Below are 25,288 nucleotides of genomic sequence, written 5' to 3' on the forward strand. Positions count from 1 at the left end.
TTAAAGAGAGAATAAACGTTTTTACGAATCAACATTATACTCGCTCCCTAGCAGTGAATTTCAATTCGTCACAAGTATACCACTGAAATATATAATAATTCTATGTACCTAAGCTGAATTTTCCTTGTGGTAAACTTGTAGCCGGGAATCGATAAATATTCAATGATTAAGATCGAAAGAGCGAACTTTCAATCTGTCAATTATTCCAGTACTTGTATAATATACACAGCGTCGTGTATAAATTAAAGATTTAAATAATGTAGGCTAAAAAATTATTTGGCAAGCTACTTTGGTAGAAATGGTATGCAACGGGAAAATCGGTATCACATGCTTGAGTAATAAATAAATAAATAAATAGATATATTGAATAAATAACCAAATATTGAATAATTCACTTAAGGAAATCCGTCTTCCGTTATATATAATGTATATACGTATATATCTATGTATAATATAATTATATACAAACCCGTGCATAGCAAAAGTTAATAATTTATATTCTGTGACAAGAGTTGCTCGGCAAACTCGTTGCGATTCATATACTAAAGTTTGCGAGCTAATGAAACATTAGGCAGACATTGAAGGTCAGGGTCAGGCCATGGGAAAAAATTATCTCACCAAATTTCTCTGCATTATTTAAAAAGAAGAAAAATAATACTGTGAACATTGTAAGTATACGGAAAAAATATCGCACAGACATGCAAAGAACTTATATTCGTAAATATCTTCAGGTTCTTCGAAGCAAGGTTTTACACTTTTTTTAAATATCGTCCCGACTTCTCTGCATTTCTCAACATTGTTGCGTCTTCATTATTCACGTGCAATTTCTGCGAGTTTATACGTTTCTATGTAAGATTTCTTCGCTTCTCGTTGAATCAAAAAAAAAAAAAATACTAAAGTTATTTCAGTTGGTAAAAACGAATGTTTAACGGAATCTGGTGAAAATTCATCGGTCCTGAGTCAAAAAAAATTTACTAGAATCAATTGAACCGGGTCCGAATCAGATTGTTAGAACATTATGGAATTTCTGAAATGTAATGAGAAAATTGAAAAACATTTCTTTCTTTCTTTTTTACCATTACGAAAGTTTGTCTGAAATTAGAAATACTAAATGAGAAATAAGCATGTTATAAATAAAACGAGGTAAAAGTCACAGAAGACTTGAAAGATTTTTGAAAACAATCATTCGACTCTCCAACTTTCAAAAAGAGACGGTACAGCCAACTTCAGAGAGAAACGAAGAAATTTTGCGATAGAAAAACGAAAGTATAACTTTGACAAGAGTTCGTCAAAAAATAATGTCGAATTGAACAAATGGTTAGAATTACGAAGTTGATGAAAAATCCTGTACGTACACAAAAACAAGGTAAGAAAAAGTCAAACGTAATGAATCAAAAAAAAGTATTTTTTGAAAAGAAATTAGAAAAAGGCTTCTGCAGAGTTTTGCTAAGTAAATTTTTACCGGGGTTCCCCGACATTATATATATATATATATATATATATAGGTATCGTAGACTTAACGATGGAAGATACTTCCGCAGCCACGAAAAGTTTCACTAAATGCGTGGCTTCTGCTATCACAGCAAAAGTCTTTGCTAGAAGTATAATAATGGCGTTTCTAAATCGAATGGATCACAGCTCTTCATGAGTCGAAGACAGCGTTGCAGTCGGCACCGCGATGCAGACGGATGGGTTTGACATCCATGCCAAGTCCCTCAGCGTTGCAGCGTGCATCGAATAAACCGCCATAACCACCATCACGTGCATTATGTTGTGCGAGTTGAGAAAGAGGTCCACTTTACCGGGCACCCATTTCTCCGGCACGTGTAAAGCGCCAACAGCACCGCCAGCCACAGCGACCAGGTCCTGTCGGATGAAGAGATCGAAGGAAAACTCATGAGATAAAGATTCTTCAAGACAATTCGCAATCCTCGTCGTTAATCATCGAGGAAACAATTGCAGTTTGATCGTGGACACCCAGAATTAGCAGCCAAACGTTCCGATATTGGGGCGGAGTTGGAATTCCGAATAAGTTGGTGAAGTCCGAAAATCAAAATTTTTGTGAGACGCTTCGAACCCTGATACTTTTACAGAATAATGGGGATGAAACGAAACTGCATTTTTCTACTTTTAAAAAGTATTCACACGTTCGGCTGCTGACTCCAGCTGCTAGTTTCAGCTTCGTGATGGGTTCGGAAAATGTGTAGCGGATGTTGGATATTTTATTTCGTTGAAACATCATCCTGTACATGCCATTGGAAGCTGAATAAAATTCACGCAGAGATTTCATTCAATTATCACTAATCTCGTGCTTCTTCGCGTGGTATCGAATTATTAGTACCCACTTGCAAAACCAGATGCGTCAGTGCCGTAGGTGATCCACCGCTACTTCCGATGTACCTCAAAGTCAGTACGAACATCCTCATCATGAATGGGGGCGCAAAGCACAGTCGCCTTTCCCACGGCGACCACGCGTTCATAGCCTGTTCGAAAGGGATCAAGGCGTACTTATCGTTAGTCTCACTCGAACAACCTCCACGACAATGGTTCGTATATTATTTCACACTCAGAGTTAAATTCCGGGTAAAATCATGGGGGGTTGAGTGGTTGGTGTCGAATGAAATGATTTTAAGATAGCAAGATCCGACTTTGAGTAATTCTGTAATTTAACAACGTGAATTTCAATGATTATCCAGGAACAGCGAGATGACATACGCCAATTTACCGAGATCGGGGTTCTCTTCTGAAGAATGTTGTCAAACAATTACCTTGAGGAGACCCCAGAAGCTGAGAACACTATACGCAAGGAGGCAACAGTGCCAGAGTGTTTCTGGCAAGCAATGAACGGACGCTGCGATCATCGGAAGGGCGCCTGAAAAATAAAAATCTCGGTTATTCCTTCTACCTTCAACCATCGAGAGGTACACTTGGGGACAATGAATCTGAGACGGCTATTTTTTTACACCAGACAGTTATGTTGGCAACAAAGAGAAACCTACAGCGCCACAGTCGGCCAAGCGTGAAATAAACTCAATCTCAATAAACAATAACATAATCAATAACCGTTGAATCTCACCCTAGAATACGTGTCAATCCAACAAGTCGTTATCCCCGTGATATTTTAAGGTTAGATTCGACGGTCATGGGTTATGTTATGTTTATCGAGATTTAGTTTGTTTCGCGCTTGGCCGACTGTGGCGCTGCAGGTTTCTCTGTGTTGCCAACGTAACTGTCTAGTGTAAAAAATTAGCCGTCTTAGATTCATTGTCTCCAAGTGTACCTTGAGAGGTAAGTCAATAATCCGACAAGTCTGTGAACGATATTAAACCGGTCTTTCATCGACGTGACAGAATAGAGATTTACCATCGAGTACATGAGATTAATTGCCACGAGGATGAAGTTATTAACGCTACTGTAACGGTACGTGTAATTTAGGAAAAATTGTTACTTTGCATTTTTGGCTTAATTTCGAAAATCGAGTAAAACATGATGAATAAAATGTACTTATACTTTTCAAAATCAACTCCTAGAAAGTCACTGTGCAACAACGATATTTTCCCGGATGTTTCGTTACGTTACACCGAAAAAAAACAATCTTCGAATCGATCAAATGTCCGCGTTGATTGAAATCAAGTCAAGTATTTATTTCTGTCAATTTAAGATCTGTTGGTTTCAAAAAAATTTGGTTGAAATAAGAACTAAACATTTTGTTAGACGCAACAGACCTTGAATTGAGATACAAATAAATGTTTACCTCGCCTCCCGTCAGCACAGATTCGATCGAATCAGTGACTTTTTTTCTCTCGGCGTAACGTTACCAACTTCAGCCTCATAATTACCTAAAATCCGACGTCTTACCAAAGCTTTGGCTGATCCATATACCGAGCATGTCCAATTGCAAGAGCTTCTTGTAAGTGGCTTCGCCTTTGTCCAAGTTCATGAAGAGGTGGTAGAGGAAAGAACCGATCCACGGACTGACCGCCCCGATCAGATGACACCAGGATAGAAAGGCGGCAAGGGGTCCCTGGCTTCCCCAGGGAAGCAGACTGGGAACGGTGACGAGGATGTAGACGATCGGTAAGCCTGGAATATCGTGCGAGCGTTAAGCGTTAAACGTTGACAGTTATTTTCGGCTCATTCATTCGCGTTTGTGCCGCGAGTCATCGACGAGACACAGCCGAGAGCCGAGAGCATACCTGCCTCTGCAGCTCTGGCAGCTTAATTTTGGAATACCTTATTACTTCACCTCTGGCTACCGGGCTTCGGGCTTCGGTGCAGCCGCGGCTTTGCTCTTTATCCGATTTAAACCACAAGTCATCTGTATAACACACCGAGGTGTTTATTACAGGGCCAGGTGAACGTGCCTATGTATAGGTTCGCGTACGTACTTCGATATAAATGTTCGATTTATCGCGATTCCTTGGTCGGCCAATCGTCGTGACACGTTCATTTTGAAAGCTGAACTTTATCTGGTAGAAGCAATTTTTTTACCACAAATTCCAGAGTGACAATTATTATTATTATTTTATTACCGCCTTTCAAACTGATCGAAAAAGTCGAGAATTTTCAAAACTGTGATCAGTTAGCCTAAAGGCAGTGGTTTTCGATTCGGCGTGAGAGATAATCGATTGGCTTGCAACGAAGAAGGACTCAACAGGCAGGAAGTGCGGCCAGTACAGGTAATGTTAGTATATTTTGCAATAACAGTGCGTCGTATGCACTGCGAATAATCATCATACATCGTCGTCAATCGAAGGACAAATTCTTCATCCCTCTTTTGGTAGAAACGTCAGTAACGATTATTTTTGCAATATCTATTAATTTAACTGGTAAATTTTTCCAAGAAATATACTCGTATCCTAAATAGATGTAGATTTTCGAGAAATTTTAATGTTAGTGTTGAAAAATTCATATCACTTGCAAAGCTATTCGGATATATATTCCTAAATTTCTTTAACAATAACAGTTATTTAATTCTAATGATAACGAATTGTGGCATTGTTGTTACGAAAAAAAAAAAATGTTTTCATTTTTTTTACTTCTTTATCGTTGTTTCTCGCTAATTTTACGTACCATCCAAAACGAATGCGACCAAAGAAAATTGAAAATTAAATTTAACAGCGCTGAGAATTAATGAAACAAGTTTTGTATAAAATTTTATTCAATGGAATTCTTACTTTGAGAAATCAACACATTCTGATTTGGATTTGGAAGGGTTTATAATTGAAATTTACTTAAATTTAAACGAAGAAAAAAAAAAAATCACCTTTTATGGGCTGTAACTAATTGATTCGTTGACATGTCGTTAAATTCAGATGGGAAATGATAATTATCCGCACATCAGAGAACGCAGATCTATAATGCATTAATAGGGTTCCGTTACGTATACATCGGGGTCACGTTCAATAATGAGGATGTTCGACCAATGGAGAGTCAACTATTAACCATACCTATACTTATAGGCATGCTGCAACAGTGGGTGTTGAGCTTAAAAGCTCTGCTTGTGAACATATATACTTATGTGACGAAAGCTCACTCGTTTGTTCATAAATTTGAGACCGCATTACCCTGATTTATTTTTATAATTAACAGATATTTTACTATTTGCATAAGCGCAATGGGTTCTTAATATTTTAACGTTTAACGAGTATTTAAATTGAAAAGGAAATTTAACGGAAAATGTATGAAGTATATAATTCGTGACGTGTTTGCTGCTGATAATTTGGGTTAACTCGATTCTACTAGTTTATGGTTCTAACTGCTTCCAAGTTATTTATTTATTTATTTTTCCAATAAGTGGCACGCAGGCTCTGCTTACATTATACATATATATATAAAAAGAGGTAGTAGAGATGCTAGTTTTGATTTTCTATTGGTTTCTTTTTTTCTGGGAGAGAGACGCACTTGTTTCCGACTTATCGTTCACGGTCTTTGCTTAGAGCTCTAGCTTACGATTAGCGAAAACTGCGGAGTCTTCGTCCTCTAAACCTTCGTAAATTGATAATAAATGGTTCCCTGATAAATGTGTGTTCTTTCGTGTCGTTATAAATTGACAGTTCCGTCCCAGAGATCATTGAACTTTTAATGTTTCACAAATGCGGCACGGCTTTTCCTGGAGAGGATTCCATTAAATTGGCGGCTGCACGTGGAAGGTTAATGATCAATTACTCGTACCGGTATCGATATGTGTGTACGGATTTATTATACATATATACCTGATGCATTGGAGCAGCGACTCACTTCGGGCAAAATCTGATTAGGCTTAATGCACGTATAATGCGATAATAACGTTGCTATCGATCGGTGTAGCTTATATTGCGGATAATAAATTAAATTAAATAAATAATAGCTCAAAATGCACGGTATGTTCATCCAGAAAAGCATTTCTCCCTTTAAATTTTCAAATTCTTCAGATATTGTATTATATTTTTGAAGAATTTATCCGATTGCGATTACTTCTAGTTTGATGAAATTGAAAAAATTAATACTTTGGCCGATTTGCAGGGAAAGTGTTATACTGGTTAATTTGTGAGAAGATCCGTCGAGTACACAACTCCGATGAATTGTGAAAATACAGGCTTAGTCGTAATGTAATTATTTATGCCTGAAAAACTCAGATTATTAAACTAGCGAGAAAATTCAGCTTCAAGCGTTCGGAAACTCATTTCAATTTATTCGTCAAACAAATTACGATCGATTTTTTTTTGTTCCGTCAATTTGCGATTGGATTCTACGAGCTTTACGAAACTTTTATACATCAGACGCTGGCGCTTCTAATAGGGTTCGATAAATTATACGCATTAATTTTTATCTTTATTTCATGAAGTAAATTTTCACCATATAACGATAGAGAAAACTGTTATTCGAATGGCTCGACTGCCTTAACGAGGCAATTAGCATCCGCAGAATGTTTCTGAAATCCTATACGAAGTGCCTGTAATACGAAAGTTTCCAGAGTGCCCATTTCCTTCACTCAATCTCGACCATTCTTCGCTGCATGAACCAACCTTAGAGACTTGGAGTAGTGAATTCTTTTTCTCTCGTGAAGATTAGTTTTCATTTTCTCACATTCTTTGGACGTAGCGTTTACGTTTATGCAATTTGTAAAAAACTGCAGGTATATGACGTATTTATGTTATAATACATGTACACTCGGGAGCGTTGATAAAACTGAATGTATAAGCGTCTAAACTCGATTCTCGCTGAATGCATTATATCATGAAACTTTGTGAATGCATGATGAAAAGTAGCGACGGAGCTGAGCAATCTTTCTGGATGAAGCATGTGAAAAAACTGATTTGCAATATGTATCATTCGTAAACGCGGGAAGATAAGTTTGAGTGTATTATAAATCACTTTCCGAGCAGCAAAAATACACGACGTGCATGTTCAAGCGTAAAGAACAAACGGAAAAACCTCCCATCCATTTATCATTCCCTTTGACATATCGCAGGTGCCTATAGTGATACTTCCATATATCGGTATTCGCACATATGATTTTTTAGTTTAACATTCCGGTGAGCATAATATACACGATCCATCGCAGAAGACAGCGGCTCTGAAGATTAAATGCGAAGGAAAGTGAATTTTCGAAACATGTGCACCAGACTGTTTGAAATTAGGGAAACCTCGGGGGGAACGTGAGTTTTTTTTTTTTTTTTTTTTTTTTTTGTGGAATAAACTCGAAACGTTAGTTTTTGCTGTACAAATAATCACACCTAAAAGTATAAGATTTTTAGGTTGAGGGGCAATTTACTGACATATGAGGAAATTTCTGGGCATATCAGCCGATTTTTTTCTTACGCAGGAAAAGTTGAAAATATTTGCGAGGATTTAGGTATGAATTTCTTACGTCTTTCAGAGTAAATCCTCATTTAAATGTATCAGGGCGATGCACAGAGTGCAATTTTAATAGAGAGTAAAAACTTGAAAATTCATTGCGCGCAAGGTTTCTTACTTAATATTTGTAGCATAGCGTACGGATTTTGCCTCGCATAATCTATTTGCAAATACTCACAAATTGTCGTCGGATTTTTTCAATAGCATCTTTTTTAATAAAAATACATTATTTTCAAGAATCATGACAAAGATGAGCCGTGTTTAAACATGAAGTTTAGGGTATTTCACTCCTAAGTGAAAATTTGGGAAAAATCCTATGACAATCACAAAAGTGAAAAAAAATGCATTCAAAGTTTCAACCATTTATTATGTTAAATTATACAAATTAAAGGTTTTTGATCCCCAAAAATTTGTTTAGGTCCAAAATTGATACGGGCCCGTCAAAAATGCAAAACGTCGTAATCGATTTTTTGGCTGTGAATGTTCCCTTGAGTCTAAAGGCGTGCCTCAAAGCAATTAGCTTTTTCCTATTAAAATAACATGTAAGAAAAAGATACTCGCTGCTGTCTTCTGGCAAAACAAATGTTTTATTATTTATATGAAAATTAAACCAGTCCAACTGCAAAACGTACTACATGGTTGCTTTGAATAATTCCACAAATAAACTTGAATAAGTATATTTTCCTACACGTTATTTAGCGGAAGGAGTTGCATGGAATGAGGCACCTATTATTGTTACTTTTGAAGAATTTTTAGTTTGACGAAACATAATTCATAATAATATTCATTTAATTTGCAGCAATGTTACTTACACATGTCACATTTTTTGATTGATTGTGAGATAAAATCATGCGGTTGCGGAGTGAATTGATCTTTTTTAAGAGAAAGGTCGCTCATGTGATTCATGATTTTTCTGCCTCCATTTTTTTCGTGTGTTCAATAAATCTTTTCTCCAATTTATTTTCAATGTATACAGACGCGTTGGAAATGCGCCTTAAAATTTAGCAGATCCAGTAATTCTCGGAGCTTAACGATGAATACGCCTGTTCGACCGAATCCAAGATAAGAAAGGAGAAGAAACTGTTTCAAAACACTCCCGCAGCAATTTTATTTGCTACGCTAATGTTGATGAATCCGAATTAAACAACGTTCTTAATATGTGATAAAAATAAATCTGAACAAATTCGATTAACATAAGCTGAAACGTCAACAATTTGATGAAAGAATTTTATAACTAAGAATTTAAACATTATTCAACTCTGGTATTTTTGACCCGTTACGAATATTTTTGGACTTATTTTCCTCGTTCAGGAAAAGAGGGAAGATTTTGTGAATGAAAAGTTAAAAATGCTTAAACTCGGGAGGTTTCTATTACCATACATTTGCTACATTGTAATGTGAAATTTTTCGAATATATACAAACAATTTTTTCCAATCTGGTCAGTGAGTAAAATAGGATAAAAAACATTAGAATCGTATCAAGAACACTATAGAATTCGAGCATAGTGAAGGTTCTAATCGTTGATATCCAAGCTTGCGTTATTCCAACTTTCGTGAGAATGTCATTTGATTCGAGTTCACCATTATTGGCACAGATAAAATTGCTGGATTTTTTTCAGTTTAATCGCTTTTCCTAGCTTTCGATTCAGTCAGTCTGGCCGATTCATCCTTAATTGCTTCCGGCTTCGGAATTCCGGTTTTTCAATCACCGTTAGACAAACGAGTTTCTTACACATTCATGGCCTATCCTCGGGCAGGTGTGCCAAAGTGTGCAGTCGTTGAATTCGTCATGTATGTGTACTTCGACCCCGAGGATGTTCAGCTCGTGGCCTACTTGCAAAAAGCGTCTGCGCCCTGCGCTGTGGGTTTTCTGATCGAGTTCTGGAGTGATTCGTTCCGTTTCCCTTCAGTCCAAAGGAATTTTGATAATCGCCTGACGTACAGGATGCGTGAATATTAGGACGGTCCTTATTTCAACGACTTTTGAAATGAACTCTACGCGTCCCTGGAACCTTGAAAATACTTGTTTTTTAGATACTTGAAATAATGTTGATTGCTATGCAACTTATTCTGGTATATCCCGGTAAATATTTTTCGTTTGTGGATTTACACGGCAACATCTTTTCATTTCTTCTTGTATTGTAAACTTTTTCCCACTTTCCTTATTTGTTCTGAACTTTTTTTTTCTCTTTTTCTTCTAAGATTTTGACAGAGAGTTTCTCCGTAACATTGTTGTGATGTATTTCTCCGACATCGACAATTGTATTTTGTAGATTTATGCACAGAGAAATTGGGAAAGTAAAAATTGAACGTTAAAAAAGTGATATTTGTTCCTTTTAATCAATTACACCAGCGGGTTTTGTACACAGATTTCTATACCGACATTGTTACCGACACTTAGCCACGACACGCACCTTTTTTTTAGAATGTTCGACGTTGATTGATCCGGGCATGTGGACTTACTGATACAACTCTTGAAATCAAAGTGTGGATATCCACCACCGTCAAGTATTCTAAAAAGAACGTTCGTGTTTTGGCTAAGTATCGGTAACAATGTCGGTACAGGAATCTGTGTACAGAACCGGCTGTGTATACCGACTTACAACAGCACATCATTCATACTGATGTATCTAAATATACATAGACGTTTTATGTAAAGAATATTTTGCACGCACATCGTATATATTCATATCTTTTTAGTAAAATCTATACACGCAATCTGGCGAGATAAAAATTATTCGAAATTTTTCAACTATCGCGTATATTATACCTATGTATATTTGTTCGTGACGGGTGATACGACCGCATTAATAAGTTATCGTCATCGATCGTTAGGTAGAGACGTTAAAAAATCTCAAGATATATAGATATATTCGTATAATTCATTCATCCGTCAGACGTATAAAATTTGACACCACTTTTATTCCACAATCATTAATATCCATGGAGCCGAAAATTTGATTATTAGTTTAATATCGTCGGTCGTCCGGAAGTAAGGATTCTGGAATACTGGGGCGTTACGTCATCCGATTGCTTTGCCAATCTTTTCCAAGAACGGAAGAAACTTATACAGTGGATGTGTTCCGGGGGCGATAAAGAATGGGGTTTATTCTTATCCGACGTTTACTTAATAAACACGAAGCTTCTGGAAACCCGGAATAAAGGGTGAAACGGGGGAAAACAAACGGGGATGATTGACTGACTGCGGGTAGATAGGCAGGGCACACCGGAAGCTTTGCTGTATACCTATTCACTAAAGCTTACCTCCACTTTCCAGTCAGTGGGGACGTGTTGGCAGGTCTCTGTCAATTTGTAGAGGAATAAGAAAATGACGGAGAGAAAGGATGAGCCAACGTTGAAAGGTCAAGGGATCATTTAATATACGTGTAAAATGCGCGAGGGTGGAAGCGCTTATACAATTGAAGTTCACTCTGCAAATGATTTTCTTGGAACGACTGCTTTCATATCACGTGACATTTCCAACCCTTTGAAAACCGAGCTTGTGTCCGGTATAAGGCTGACGAAATTATTATCATTATTAAAAATGTGTATATCTGCAGGCTTTTCCTGTGTTTGATTTATACACTTGATTTCCGAATTCAAAAACCTCTAAAAGATTTTTTTATATCGTCGGGAAGCTAATCTCTTCATTAATAAAACTTTCGCTTGATATTATGTAACCAAGTTTTTCTGATCCCGATTTTTCATGTAGTTTTGATCATTTATACCAAACGTTTCTGTTTTCGATGAAGAAATGTAATTCAACTTTGAATGAAATACCGGATCTATTGCACATTTTGATCAATGCGCAAAAACAATTTGTTTCCATAAAAAGGTATTGCTAGCCTCTGCAACGAACTACATCCCTATTTCCTAAAATAAACTAACGGTACTTTGCAGCAATTTTCTCGATCGAGAATAAATTCCAGGAATAATTATTCTACTCGAGTTATGGATAAAAATAATTTTATCGATGAAAGCTGTAATAATCCTCGTAACATCGAAATGATCCATTCCATTCACGTTAAATGAAAACGGTTAAACAAATTATTCGCCTAAGCGAAATTAATCAAGGCAGTTTAATTAAAACTGAGCAAAACGAATAATTTATAAGACTAAATAAATGTGAGAGGCAGAATTCTGTATCACGTACACGGGGTCAATTTTGAACGCCTGTGTTTGCCCTCCAAGGTGTTAATTACTCCGAGTTTAAGAGAGGAGGCAGCGGCATATGAATTATACATAATACGAGTATGATGGATATGTTCACCTACCGCGATTGCCTTTTCAATTACGTCGAAATTAGGTTATTATACAGACGCTGTGAATAATATGTGTATACAAATATTTTTCATACAAATATTTCATTACACGTACGTTGATTTTATGCCGGTTATTTGCAGTGTGCCGAGTGGTAAATTGAACGAAAATATAAAAAAATTCAAATTAATCGAAAAAAAAAACATTTTTTCGCACCTTGCAGCAACAAAACGTTGAACTTACATAGATCGACCTCAATAATTGAACGTCTGTCAAAATGACTCTCTATACCACTTCCGGTAACGATCCACCGGCGTCGCACAAATCGAGCCTCACTTTTCTACTTAGATTCTAATTTACTGTAAACAAGTAGAGAGTAGGTACGTATACATGTATAGTGTACACGGAATCAACAGATAAGTACTGTGGCCTTTGCGCGCTATCGCATTGATCGAACTTTAATGCGCGTGTAACGCATAAATAATAATCATAATCGGGGTTGAAATAAAGAGGGGTAATCTTTCTATAGGCTTACAGCGTAGGTATACGTTATAAACACTTTATCGCCTACGTAGAATAAAAGCTTCGAAAAATGTCAGGAGCACATATTTCCTAGCAATATCGACGCGTCATTGCGTACAACCAGCGACTAGGAATTTTTCCCATTCATTCGTGTGAAAATTGAAATTCAAGCACGAAATGAAAGGTAAAATTACGAAATGGATGCTGCAGGTTTCTTTAGCACACGGCTTTTAAGCCTGTGGGTAGCGGTCGCAAGCCGGATAAAAGTAAAAACTAAGGGTTGTAGCTAGAATAAGAATACAAAATTTTCAGTAAGAATGCTGTGTCTGTTTATTTTTAATAAACCGTCGAATGGCGGTTGTATTTTTGGGACGTAAATAATCAGATCACTTTATAATCGGAGCCTATTTCTCTTCTTAGTTCCCACGTTCACCATTAAAAATTAAATACGTCGTTTTTTAAATCATTGACATAGTTTTATTACGGACCTGGGAGGTCACCAGATTTTTTTCACTTGTACACTGAGAGAAATTTCTAGTTCCGGTTACCGCTCAGTCCTTAACTGTTTTCATTTTTTACCACAGTCGAAAAATATAGTTCTAGGTAGAAAATGAAAATTAGTTTTCTAGCCGTTACCGGAAAGTCTAGTATCCGTTACTTTTCTTTCTCATTACGATCACTGTTACTATATTTCCTTGCAACTGTTGCGAAAATTTAATGCTTGTGCAACAATAAATTGACGTTAAAGCCTCAATTTAAATAAAAAGGTAGAGTAAACCTAACAAACTGATTTTACGTTGCAATCACCAAAAAAGGATCGAAAATAGCTCGTTTTTCGTAATCCCAACAATATTCAAACAGTTTTATTAACGATACCTGTTTTACTGAATTCTTCTAGTTACTGTAACAAATGAAATTTTTCTCAGTGTAAAGGGGTCGTCAATTCCAGAAGGTTGAAAAACGCTCTAGACTAACAGATTTCCGATTGATCGCCGACTTGGTTCGGCCGATCGACCTTTACTCGAGGGCGTGAGTTTATTATTTAGTGACCCGAAAGTTTTGGACGTCACCAAAGGAACGTGGGTAGAACCAAAGTAATTAATCAAGCATCCAGACCACCGAATTGTCACGGTTCACTTCACTATTGTACGAATTGAATGAGAAAATCCCGCTGTGACCGAATAACCACTTCTGCTGAGAATAAAAGTCACTCAAGATACACGAGCTCCATTGGAATTTCATAATCCCCAATTGTGGTTTAGGTATTGCATACACCTGATCATATTCTTATACCTCCATTATATAATTGCAAACGTTTGTTCATTCTCGACTGGCGAGCAATTCTAAACCGCAAGGGAAAAGCGTGAAGAATTGATTGAACGTTATGCAAAAATAGGCGTATCCGTCGCAACGATCATTAATACTGTATCATTTGCTCCACTTATTGTTAATGCCAGTTTTGAAATTTCTAGAACATTCGGTACATCGTTGCGTACTGATAATTATGCACCGAATGACCCGTCGATGCACTTCAGTAAATTTACCTAGACTTCTCGACTTTTCAACGTTGTGTGTATTAATACGAGTAAAAAGTTGAATTCGAAGCCCAATTGATGCATGTCTATGAATTAAACTTTGGAAATGATGCCTATGCTTACTAGTTATACGTTGAGCGTTTTTGACTATTTATACTTACTTGTACGGTTAAAAATGTCATTTTACTTAATACCGGGATTTTCATACGTGAATTCGCGTTCGCGAGCTTTCGGGAAAAGTTTTGTTCGACTCGTGTAAAGTTCGTGCAAGTTTCGCTTAGTTCGTCAAAATAATCGTGTGAAATTTGCATGAAACTATACTTAAGCATGGACGAAAATTTTTCACGTGTATTAGTCGTTGAAAATAGCGAGTTATCAGATTCATGATCTCGTGTAGCATAGCGAACATTGCCGTTCGGTAATCGTGATACATCATGAAATTGTGAAAGCGAAAGAGGAAAGAACTTGACTGAATTGATTTGATGACGGAATTACCAGATCATCAGGAGCAATGATCGTGCGGCTCGTGTGACCACGCGGAAGGAATGAATGTTGACGGGCAAATAAGAGGGTGAAACGGAAATTGAAAGAATTTGTAATCAGACGATCAATAAGGCCGGCTGACCTCGCAACTCGAGTCAATTTTGCTGATCGGAATATCGGAAGGCGAAATTGCTGCGCGAGGTCGCGACCCTCTCAATCAAAAGAAACCGCTTCCTAGCCATGCTTCAGACCTCTAGGTCGTGCCTGAGTCATTTATCCTCAGAAATTCCCGAACTGACACGTGTCCGACGATGATCATGATCGGTAAAAATATCGGTGACATTGATCTTGTGTTTACGTAGTGTATATAATCCGAATACCTAAAACGTATCAACGATTTCAGGATGGATTTTTCTACTGGTGGACATGTTTATGGGTATACGGAGTGAATTTCTAACGACTGCATGGTCCGTCGTCTGCTAAAACTTAACGCGCACGCGCTACAATCCCGGAACAATTGTTTTCCAGGGTGTCCAACTGTTTCTAACCTCAAAAGTTTTATAGCTGTGAATTGAGCACAACTGCCACTTTGAAATGTCAACATTTTTAGGTTAGGGACAATTGGTCACCCCGGCAAACAATTACTCTGGAATTGAAACGCGTGCGCGTTAAATTTTAGCAGAGGACGGACCATGCCGTCGTTAGAAATTCACTCCGTATGATGTATCTTAAATGATTATAGAGTGAAATTTTGAAAGAGACGTTTCTTCCCGAGATATCGTCATTATTATTCGATAATCGACGAAGAATTCTACTGAGGTAAGTGTACAAGTTATTGACTCTTTTATTTTCCAAAATTATAAATTAAAGTCAGAAATTATGAATTTCTCGAATGACTAGAACCAATTGCTAGAGGGTTAGACACTACAAATTTATTGTTTGGTAATTTTAGAACCAAGGATCAAATAGGTAGAACCAAAAAAAGGTCAATAATTGAGACAGGATCCGTAACTGGTAAACTTATCTTGCAATATGCTGGTAGATTCTGCGGTTTCCTGAATTTCCCGGATTCATGAATGTTAACAAAAACCAAGGGTACCAAAAAAAAACTGCCCCATATTAGGCGGCTTTCCCTCGCCTTTAATTCCAACCGCATCGACAACCCAACGAGGCGTTTTATCACCTTGCTAAAAACCTGCGAGTCGGGATTCTCGCGAGGGGATTAATTAAATCACGCGTATTGTATTATTGTGTATCGATTTTCTGGGTCGTGACTCGGCAGTAGCTTCATCGACTCATCCCAATCCCACCCTAGTATAGTTGGTCTAACATTTTTTACCGGGTTTGTACTGCAATGCGGTGATATTGACAGAGCGGATGATACCTACTCCGGCTACTGTGTCAAAGTCTCTGGAAAAGATACAATTTCACCTGACGCTGGACTTGACCTACTCGTTACTTCCGCTAATGCTCAACGCACCAGTGGTATAATTATAGTTATGACTTTACACCCTGAAGACTTCGTCGGACTTCCGACTGTTCGTAGGAACTTGTGTGATTACTGTTACAACTTTCTGTTATTTCTATATCGATTGTGTCTTTTCACGGGTGGCTTTTTTCCTGACGAGCTCGTGATTGATCTATCGATTTATGATCACGCATAGCACGTATCATTGTACGTAAAAGGTGTTCTATTTGAAACTTTTGACAAACGTTTAATGGAGGTTTTTCGACGAGTTGTATCACATAAATTCGACACGTAGATCTACTTTGTAATAAATCGGTATGGGTACCACAGAATGAAACTCAGAATTTTTGCTCAGGGTTCTGAAGACTTTGATTCAATCAAAATATTTTCCTACTTTTTATGGTAATCGTTTCGTTCATTTTTTCTATATTATTATTTTTCTTTGCTTTGATCCATGGTTTTTATTACAGGACTATTCCCATGTGCGATTTCACATACGGTCTAACGATTTATAATTCTTATCATAAGCTCGGATTATTACAGAAAATCGAAATGTTTGTGACTATATAGAAATTACAACGGTGACGGTTGAAAACGTTGTTTAATTCGCAAACATGTTTGCCTTTGGGAAATGAAATCGAATTTTCCTGCACAAATAGTTCTTCCTTTCATTCTTGTATCGAGAGAAAATTTAAGAAGTTTACGCAAACTGCACAGTTCCCATCGCGTCAGATGGCAAGTTTATTCGAGTGTATTACATAAGCTGCAGGTAGAGATCTTGCTCTTTATACCTGAATAAAGTATGTCGACATTATATCAATTTTTTATACGAATAAGTGCAGTTCTGATAAATCGTTGGTACAACAATTTTAATATCCATCGTGAGCTTGTCTATTTTCGCGTACATACATCCGTATCAACGATGTACGGATAAAGTCAACCGAGATAACAGGCAACTTGTTAACAACTTCAGAGAGATCGCGTAATTTTACGTTTCGCCTTCGAATAGCATTAAATCTGACTCTGCATATACGAACATCACATCACCACCATTCGAAGTATTTGATTTCACAGTGGCTCTATGGTTTACCACAGAACAGGGTAAAGTGTCCAACCGATGATCTTGATCGACGCGCATCGATCGTGGATCTACGGATCCACAGATGAAAAAAAAGAAGTCGCGCATAACCACGGTATTCCAGAATCTACGATCTAAAACACGTGTCGCCCACTTACCGTGAGTCAAAATGTTGACAGTCTCATTGTGCACGTAGAAGAGGCTCGCGATGCAGCCCCATACATTCATGAGGGGTCTGTACCCGGTGTAGATGTAAGGGTTGAACTGCAGGTGCCTCGGCATGTCGTTCCACCGCAGCAGGGGTGCCGATTTGTCAGGGCACTTGTCGAGGTCACGGAGATCGGCCTCGGAGGTGACCCGGAGGTCCTCCTCGGGGGGAAAAACCCTCCGCCTCGTCGGAGCCTCGGGGGCGGTGACAGAACCGTTCGCCGACTTTGCCGGGATAGTTTCCGGCTCGGCCATCGTGTCCCCGGTTTGTGAAAACGCGTCGCCGTTGACCGACGACGAGATAACCCGACGAGGGCGGCCTGTCACCTGGAGGGCGAAATCGCGCCCCTGAGAGAGCAGAGCATCGCGCGCCCCGCTGCCTCTGGAAACCGAGAGGACGACGAGAGGTTCTCCGGTACCGCGACGAACCTCCTCCTCGAGCACGCGTGCCCGATCAATTCCCCGGCAAGACTGCTCGCTGCAGAAACGCGACCGACTTCGTTCCGCTCCGGTTGGCTTCGCTTCGCTCCGAGTCGACTCGAGTCGAGGCACCAACGGGTTCCGCGCTTCTGAAAGCTCGTGCCCACTGCCGCCTCTCAAGTTCCTGTGCCGCCGGTGCTGCTGGTGCTGCTGCTGCGCCCACTCCCGGCCGACAAACCAGCCGACCAACCCCCGTTCTCCTGAGTTTCGAAGAGCGTTGCCAAGGCGACGATATTGATTGCTTTTCCACACACGCTCACTCGCCCCCGCCTGACGCCCCTCTCTATATTTCTATCTCTACGTGTGCGATAGAGATTATCAGGCTGTGCAGTACGGGCTTCCCTCCCTGTCCGACTTCAATGAAACCACGTCAAACCCTCCTCGAATGCGGCATCAAGGGGTGTCGGGGTGCTTCCACTTTTGGACAATGCGGAACAGCCTAGCTCGGCATTTTTTACATCCGACATTAGGGAGAATAGAAATTGATTTGACTGTTATTCATTTCTGAGGGTGAAGGTAGCGGCGTTAATAGGTATGTAACGGTGATGCGTGTTTAGGTAAAATCGCTGCTTCGCGGCTGTGGGAATTTTGTACGAAATTTTGTAAACCGGCACGAACGGAATATGTGCTATTATTTTTAAAAGCACTCATTGAAAGTCGTTCGAAAACTGTCTGATGATGAGGATTTTTTTCACATCACGTTTCGTTAGGTCAACGCTGCTGACTTTAGCCTCGTATTTATTTCCGACTGTTATCTCTGCGATCGAAGTTAGAAACGTGAACTTGACTGGAGATTATGAGAAAAATCGTCACTTCACAATTTTAGAATCAATTCGAAGGAGTAAATTTCAGGCAAACCTGTGAGTTGCGGAAAAAAAACAAATTTCCAAGCATACGTCGTACGGTAACGTTGTAAACTTCAACCTCATACTGTTACTTATCGTAAGTTCCAGTTATGTAAATGCATACTTGTAATGTTGACATTTACCACTTTTAGACTTTAATGATTTATATAAAGGTATGTGTACGATGTGTCTGCGACAGAATCAATTTTGTATCCTGATATTTATGAAATTCAAATTTTTCGAAGCCATTTCAGTATTTTCAATTTTCTTTTTTTTTATTAGCAATGCAAAGAAGATGAAAGATCTCTTGCAAAAATGTAAAAAAAATTTCAAAAATCCGGTGTGACGTATGAAAATGTTTTAACAACTATCCGTAGCAGAATGACTCCCGCTTCTAATTTTATGAACGTTTTCTTTTTCGGAAAAAGCTTGTCAACAGTAACAAGGAAAAATTTCCCCACTTCGACTATGAGGTGAGACACGTTTTTTTAGAATTTTTTCAAGTTTTTAAATCGTGTTGACGAATAAAATCGTTTAAAAAAATTGTAGAATTGTAGACAATTCAAATCCAGTCCGAGAATTCAAAAAAAAAAAAAAAAAACCAAGTGCCTTTCAAAGTGAGAACAATCATATAAAAAATCGTGGCCCCCGATCCGAGAGGTCAAGGGTCAGACCCAGGTCTAAGCGGTATGGACTGCCCATAAGTATTGTGACAAAATGACGATGATTCAAAACTTGCAGATAATTTTTATGACTTTCGATCAATTTTCACTCCGTATCGTTGTATATATTACTATTTGGTAAAATTCTTCATCACTACGACTTGAAGGAGTGACCTTGCTTATTCTGATTCTCATTCATATCCGTAGAATATCGAAAGTAATTCATCGTGCGGCATAAATAAGACTTTTGGAACCTCAGTCTCATCTTCTAATTTAAAGATATCGTCACACTCCTGACTACCAACCGTATATAATCGACCGTAACTTTTACATTATACACAATCGTACAGTCATTGATGCGGTATTGAATATTCCTTTGTATAAGAAAGGCAAGTTTCAGTAAGTGTTTTGCTTTCAGTGCAGCTCGGCTCGCTGTATTAAAAAAAAAAAAAAAAAAAAAAAAGCAAACCAAAAAACGTCTTTGCGTACGAACGTAATTCCGACATACAAACTTTACGCATATTACGGATGAATGCATTTCCAGGCGAGTCAAGACAATATTTTATAGCAGCCAATGTGTACCAGAACAATATTGGGTCTAGCTTGAGCTATACTTTGGTTCACCTCGGTACCTATGTACTCGACAAAAAATGCCTGAACTGTAGTCGAAAGCGCGGGTAAAGCACGAGCTCGTGGCGATGAATCGGCGGGGTCGAGTATGACACCATAGACAATGTTGGATCGCGGAAGCAAGGTGTTGTAACGAACGTCTGATTTAGGCGCCTGCGCCTTGCATCGGCGTCCTCGGCGCATTTACGATCCAAGCTTGTAGGAAGCGCGGCGGGGCCAAGAGAGAGATTTTCTGGTGATCCCTTCGCGATCGCGCCAGTCGTGACAGTTCACAGACAGTTCCTGGCCGACCCCGTGGTATCCCAAATGCTGCCGCTACTGTCGTTGAGGAATATCGTCAAAGTAGAAAAAAAGCTGACGGAGCTTTCCGCGACTGGAGAAAGTGTCGAGTATTTCCATACTTGTATCGCGCGTCCATACGTACAAATTCCTTGAAATCTACAAAATGATCGAGTCTCGCTTGTCGTTTCACCGCTGGTTGCCGTAGATCATACCAATCCACCCCGAGGGATGAATCGGGCGGCGATCATCCTCCGCTGTTATACAACTTGTACCTCCACAGCTCGAAGAGCCCCTCTTTTCTACTCCCGACGTAATTGCTTACCGACTATTCATCCTCTCGCTAAGGTATATTATGTAATCCAATTAGCATGCGTCACGCTCTATCTTTATTTGCATGCCCCCAGGTTTGGGTTCTTACTCCAGTGTTTATAATTTACCAGTCATGCGTACACCTTATACTTCACACACTCCGTGCGCACATACGCTCGATAATTTCTCCCCCTATTATATCTACTCGTTATTCCGATAGACCAATTGAAATGCTTACGCGGTGCGGACCTGATATTCCGTATCGCGTCGTACGCTTATGGATATCGTCGTTCGTGTTTCCTTCGCGTTTGACCTTATGCGCCACTCGCTCGCTGTTGCGCAACTCCGATTCCAGTCTGCGTCACGTGACGCTGGTAACACGTGATCCGAACAGGTCCCCAAAACCCGTCGATAGCTTGCCGGGTCGTTTGGCTTTTGTTTGCACCAGCTCCACGTGACCTGGGTACCTGCGCAAACACGATTCGGATATAAACTTTTACCGCCGATAATCGTTTTTATCAAGCCGTCCAAGCCCGCAAATACTGCGCGGGAAACTTTTATCCTCGATCAGCTTTTTCGTGCGAGCCTGAAAAGATCGGGAAAACTGGAATTTTATTCCAAGTATGGAATTCATAGATTTTCTTGTTTGGTATCGAGCTGTGCCCTGGTGATTATTTATGCTACTTGTACGAATTTTTATCGGAATTGGACAATTTCGTATTATTTCGTACAAACTTGTGAATATTCATAGATTTCGTTTAAGAATTGTAGTAGCTTGTAGATTTATTACCGAAAAAAATAGAAATTTTCATGAAAATCTACAAATTTTTATGACAAACTATGCGTATTTACAATTTTGTACGAAAATAATTTCTTCTACAAAATTTTACGAAATTTCGCAATTTCCCTGAAAACTTTTCAAAATCATCTTCACCAGGGTGCATGCGGAAACTTCTTTGTGATACCAATTTGAATAGAGTGGAAAAACTACGGTCAGAAAGTTTGCACGGGATTTTATTCGAGGTCTGGGATTCAATGCGATCTTTTATTGTGCTGGTGTTAAGTATCTCGCTTATACATTATGCGCTTTTGGGAGACCGAGGAATGTTGTTTTGGCGTAGAAAAAATTTCTCCACCATTGATTAATTGCGAGATTGGAATTTTCACGCGGATTCAATCGGTTAAGACTTATTTACACAGAATTTTAGAAGTTTTAAATTATACATTTTCCAAACACTTTTTTCAATTGTACACGTAACACTATGCTCCAATTTGATCAATACAGATCTTCAATTGGTAAAGAAATTAAAACTGTTCCGATCTTGTTGTAGCGAAAACTCAAAAGAAGAACCTATACACTAAGGCTTTTCCAGCAACCAAATTATACTTCGACAAGTTTTTGCTTCGATCGATTTGGGGTGTCTAAATTAATCTACAAATCACTTGAGAATTCCAATTAAACGGTCGAATTGTCAGTTTTACGATGTGTGCAATAAGACGTTACTTTTTTCTTGATATCCAAGCCTCGACTTTCCTCATTAATTGTTGAGCAGCGAAGTAGACTTCCGGCAAGTTTCAAAATAATCTTGGTCGGGTGTTTGGTCGTGGTTGTATGCGGAATCGCGGTTTATTGCGACAAGAAATACGTGCCGGAAATGCGCACATAGTTTACTGAAAAACGATAGCGAGAGCAGATTATATCGCGGTTAACCATTTCCAGATGAATACAAAAACCATTGAGTTAAAACTGACGATTAAAAAAATGTTCAGCTTTGTAAGATTTGTATGACTCATTTTTTTTTTTTTTTTACTCTACACACCGGTTAATTGAGGTATCTGTAAAATCAATAAAAAGCGTCAAATATTTGTCTTAAGAATAATTACATTAACGTCATATTATAGATACGTGTTTTTGAATTCATTTTTTTTTTTTTTGCAAAGCATTGTGTGTACACACTGGAACGAAATTGTTCGCATAATGTGTGATACAAGGCGAACATTGGTATTTTGCTCAAAGCTCACATCATATTCATTCCGTATGGCGTTGGAATAGAAACCTTGAACTGCACAGCTGTATTTGCGTTCTTGCTGTAAATCAGCAGTCCGTTTCTCACTTCTAAGATGAAAACGACTGTGTTGTTCCTGGTGTTAGGTTGTTACCATTTTAAAATCATGGAAACAATTATTAAACGTAACATCGATTTCGGTATTTTATCGGTATATATTATATTTTAACGACATCCATTTGAAAAATTGAAAGTAAAAGAAACGATCGAAGAATTGGTTGCTATACTCTGCGACTCTAAAAAGTTTCAGGGTTTTGTAAAGTGTCGTAAATGCCAGCTTCAACATTAGAATTGGCTCGTCGTCGGTAAACATTGTAATATCTTTGGATTGCCTGTATGAAAACTCCCAATTTTTTTCATGTTCTACTACGAAGAAGGTCAAGTTTTAAGTTATACATAAAAACTGTAAAAACCAGTGGATAAGTGAAAACTTGAGCGGCATTTTTTTTTTTCTTAAATCGAACGTTTTGTAACCATGGTGCGCAGGAGCATTCAAAAACTGTATTGCTTGATGAAGTTTGGCATGAATGTTTACAACGATACTATACTCATTACACACGTTGCACAGTAATCTCTAACGATAATTTGAATTTTATGCATAGATTTCTAATAAAAATTAAAAAATTGGCATGCATGAGACTAAAATCGATGTTTAACTCTTCAATGTTACAGAGACGTGAGAAAACCACAATTTCATAACTGCAATACCAAATTCTCTATTATTCCATTCATTTACTATTGACTCACACGATTTATATTTACTAAATAACGTCGAGTATAGATAACAAAATGCGTGAAAAGTAAATAAAACTTAACTTATGAATAATTTTTCCAAACCTACTAAAGTAGTTTATAATTACAGTTTTATTTTAGTTATTCTAGAGGTTATATACATGCATATCAATAATGTTCTCAATCTACTAAAATTAAGCATCCACCCAAGGAAAACGATGACGCTGTGAGTCTACCGAGTCAATAATAGATCCACTGATCAGGTTGAAGCTCGAATATTTCACTGACGTCGCTCTGGTCGATAGCCATTGAGTGAAATTTAGCTGAAACCTGAAATTAGCGATTATCTTCACTTACCATCTTGTGAGACCCTTTTACGATAGAATTCAATCATATTGAATATCCTGTAATAAAGGAAATTCGTCGGATCGATGCTCGGAATTCATTATCAACCCGAAGCGCCAAGCTTGCAACGGAATGCCTTGTACACCGATTCGTTATCGCTAGAAGCATTAAATCAAAGAACTAAAACTAAAAATATCTAATTCAACTTTCGAGATGTTGAAATCATATCTCTATGTACATGGCGTTCGGCGAGCGTCATGCCTTGGAATTTTTTTAACGATTTGATAAGATAATATAAGTTGATTAATACTTTTTACGACACACTTTCAGTCTAGTTTAGCAAGTTTGGTGGGCTACTTTGATTCGTCTTGTAATTAGTTTTGAAAGAAATTCATCTTCAACACCAATATGGTGTTCAGTTTTGAAGTAACGTCATAAGGGCCGATGATAAAGAAGGAGAACCTCTCAGTATTGAAAAAAGAATTTCTCATTTGTTGCAGTGGTTTCACAGGGAGTCATGGATAGCCGTTGGTTGGCGATCATTAATATCTTTCGCATCAGCGGCTAAGCGATTCTCTCGACAGCAGCCAAAATTAATCAAGTTGGCCTCAGAGACTGAGGTACAATTGCTACATATATTCTGCTTTGTCGAAATGTTTTATTCACTACCAATAACAATGTACACACCTACTTGATATCATTTTCCTCTAAAAAACACGTTGTGCCTACATTCCTTTTTCATCATCTCAATTACAGTATAGCGGGCTGCAAGTCGGTTCTTCATCATTCAATGAACTCACTCAATTTATACCATTTCTCATGGCATTTTAACTCCATTTTCATCATTTTCTTCGCAACGCATACGAGATTTCCTGTTACACAAGCTTTCATCCTAATTCACAATCAGATAAACACGACTTCATTATCAGCCTTGCACGATTTTCACAAATTCTGACACGGTTGTATGATTTAAAAAATAGACTCGTATTTGATGGCATATAACATACATTTTTTGTATTGTCATGATTACCCTGGTGAAAATAATTTCTACGTCAAACTACGAAGAATTTCAAGTTGTAGAAAATCGTAGAAAATAGTAGTAAATCGTAGAAAAGCGTAAAAGATTATAGATAATTGTGAAAAATCATAGTGTTTTTCGTAGCAAAGTACAAACTTGTACGAAAAATTATAAAAGTTGTTAAATGAAAGCAGATTTGATTGGTTTTTCGTAAAATTTCGTAGAAAACTACTCGGAACAACGAAAAATTACGAATACTTACGATTTTTTATCAAAGATAATTTAAATTATGGACCAAAACATTACGAATTTTTGTCTACTCGTAGAACCGAGTTGACCTTCATAGAAAAGTAAAAATTTCTGCGGAAACTTATGAAACTCTACAATTTTCTATGAAAACTAATTACAATTTTGGACCCAAATCATCCGCTAGATGTCGCATCTCTCTCACAAGAAAAACTTGTTGCAGACTTAAATATTTTTCTGATAAACTCTCCCAAATTTCTCTGCAAAACTCCCCACGTGTT

The 25,288-nt window shown here is 38.1% G+C and overlaps 2 protein-coding genes across 3 annotated transcripts in view; one reads left to right on the forward strand and one right to left on the reverse strand.

Annotated features, from left to right (window-relative positions):
• Window positions 1–225: 225 nt before the first annotated feature.
• Window positions 226–18,023, reverse strand: LOC124187744 (progestin and adipoQ receptor family member 4). Its single transcript, XM_046579823.1, has 5 exons — window positions 17,344–18,023; window positions 3,859–4,083; window positions 2,769–2,872; window positions 2,346–2,483; window positions 226–1,866 (listed from the first exon to the last, which is right to left on the reverse strand). Exons 1-5 carry the CDS (start codon window positions 17,645–17,647, stop codon window positions 1,633–1,635), a joined length of 1,005 nt encoding a protein of 334 aa, XP_046435779.1. The 5' UTR covers window positions 17,648–18,023; the 3' UTR covers window positions 226–1,632.
• A 2,478-nt stretch (window positions 18,024–20,501) lies between these two features.
• Window positions 20,502–25,288, forward strand: part of LOC124186299 (serine/threonine-protein kinase Doa) — a 49,171-nt gene continuing 44,384 nt past the window's right edge. The window contains exons 1-2 of one of the 2 annotated variants that reach the window (XM_046577988.1): window positions 20,502–20,636; window positions 24,244–24,363. In XM_046577988.1, the coding sequence (XP_046433944.1) occupies window positions 20,520–20,636; window positions 24,244–24,363 (237 nt within the window). In that variant the 5' untranslated portion in view covers window positions 20,502–20,519. The remainder of the gene's footprint in view (window positions 20,637–24,243; window positions 24,364–25,288) is intronic. The other variant, XM_046578075.1, reaches the window with a different exon arrangement.

Source organism: Neodiprion fabricii, chromosome 1, assembly GCF_021155785.1.
Source record: "Neodiprion fabricii isolate iyNeoFabr1 chromosome 1, iyNeoFabr1.1, whole genome shotgun sequence".
Taxonomy (NCBI): Eukaryota; Metazoa; Arthropoda; class Insecta; order Hymenoptera; family Diprionidae; genus Neodiprion; species Neodiprion fabricii.

Excerpts from the sequence above, each read along its gene's own strand:
- LOC124187744 (XM_046579823.1), bottom strand. The coding sequence starts at position 17,647 with ATGGCCGAGCCGGAAACTATCCCGGCAAAGTCGGCGAACGGTTCTGTC. Across the intron at positions 4,084-17,343 it reads TGTCAACATTTTGACTCACG|GCTTACCGATCGTCTACATC; the intron begins GTAAGTGGGCGA and ends ACGATATTCCAG. Across the intron at positions 2,484-2,768 it reads GCTTCTGGGGTCTCCTCAAG|GCTATGAACGCGTGGTCGCC; the intron begins GTAATTGTTTGA and ends CCTTTCGAACAG.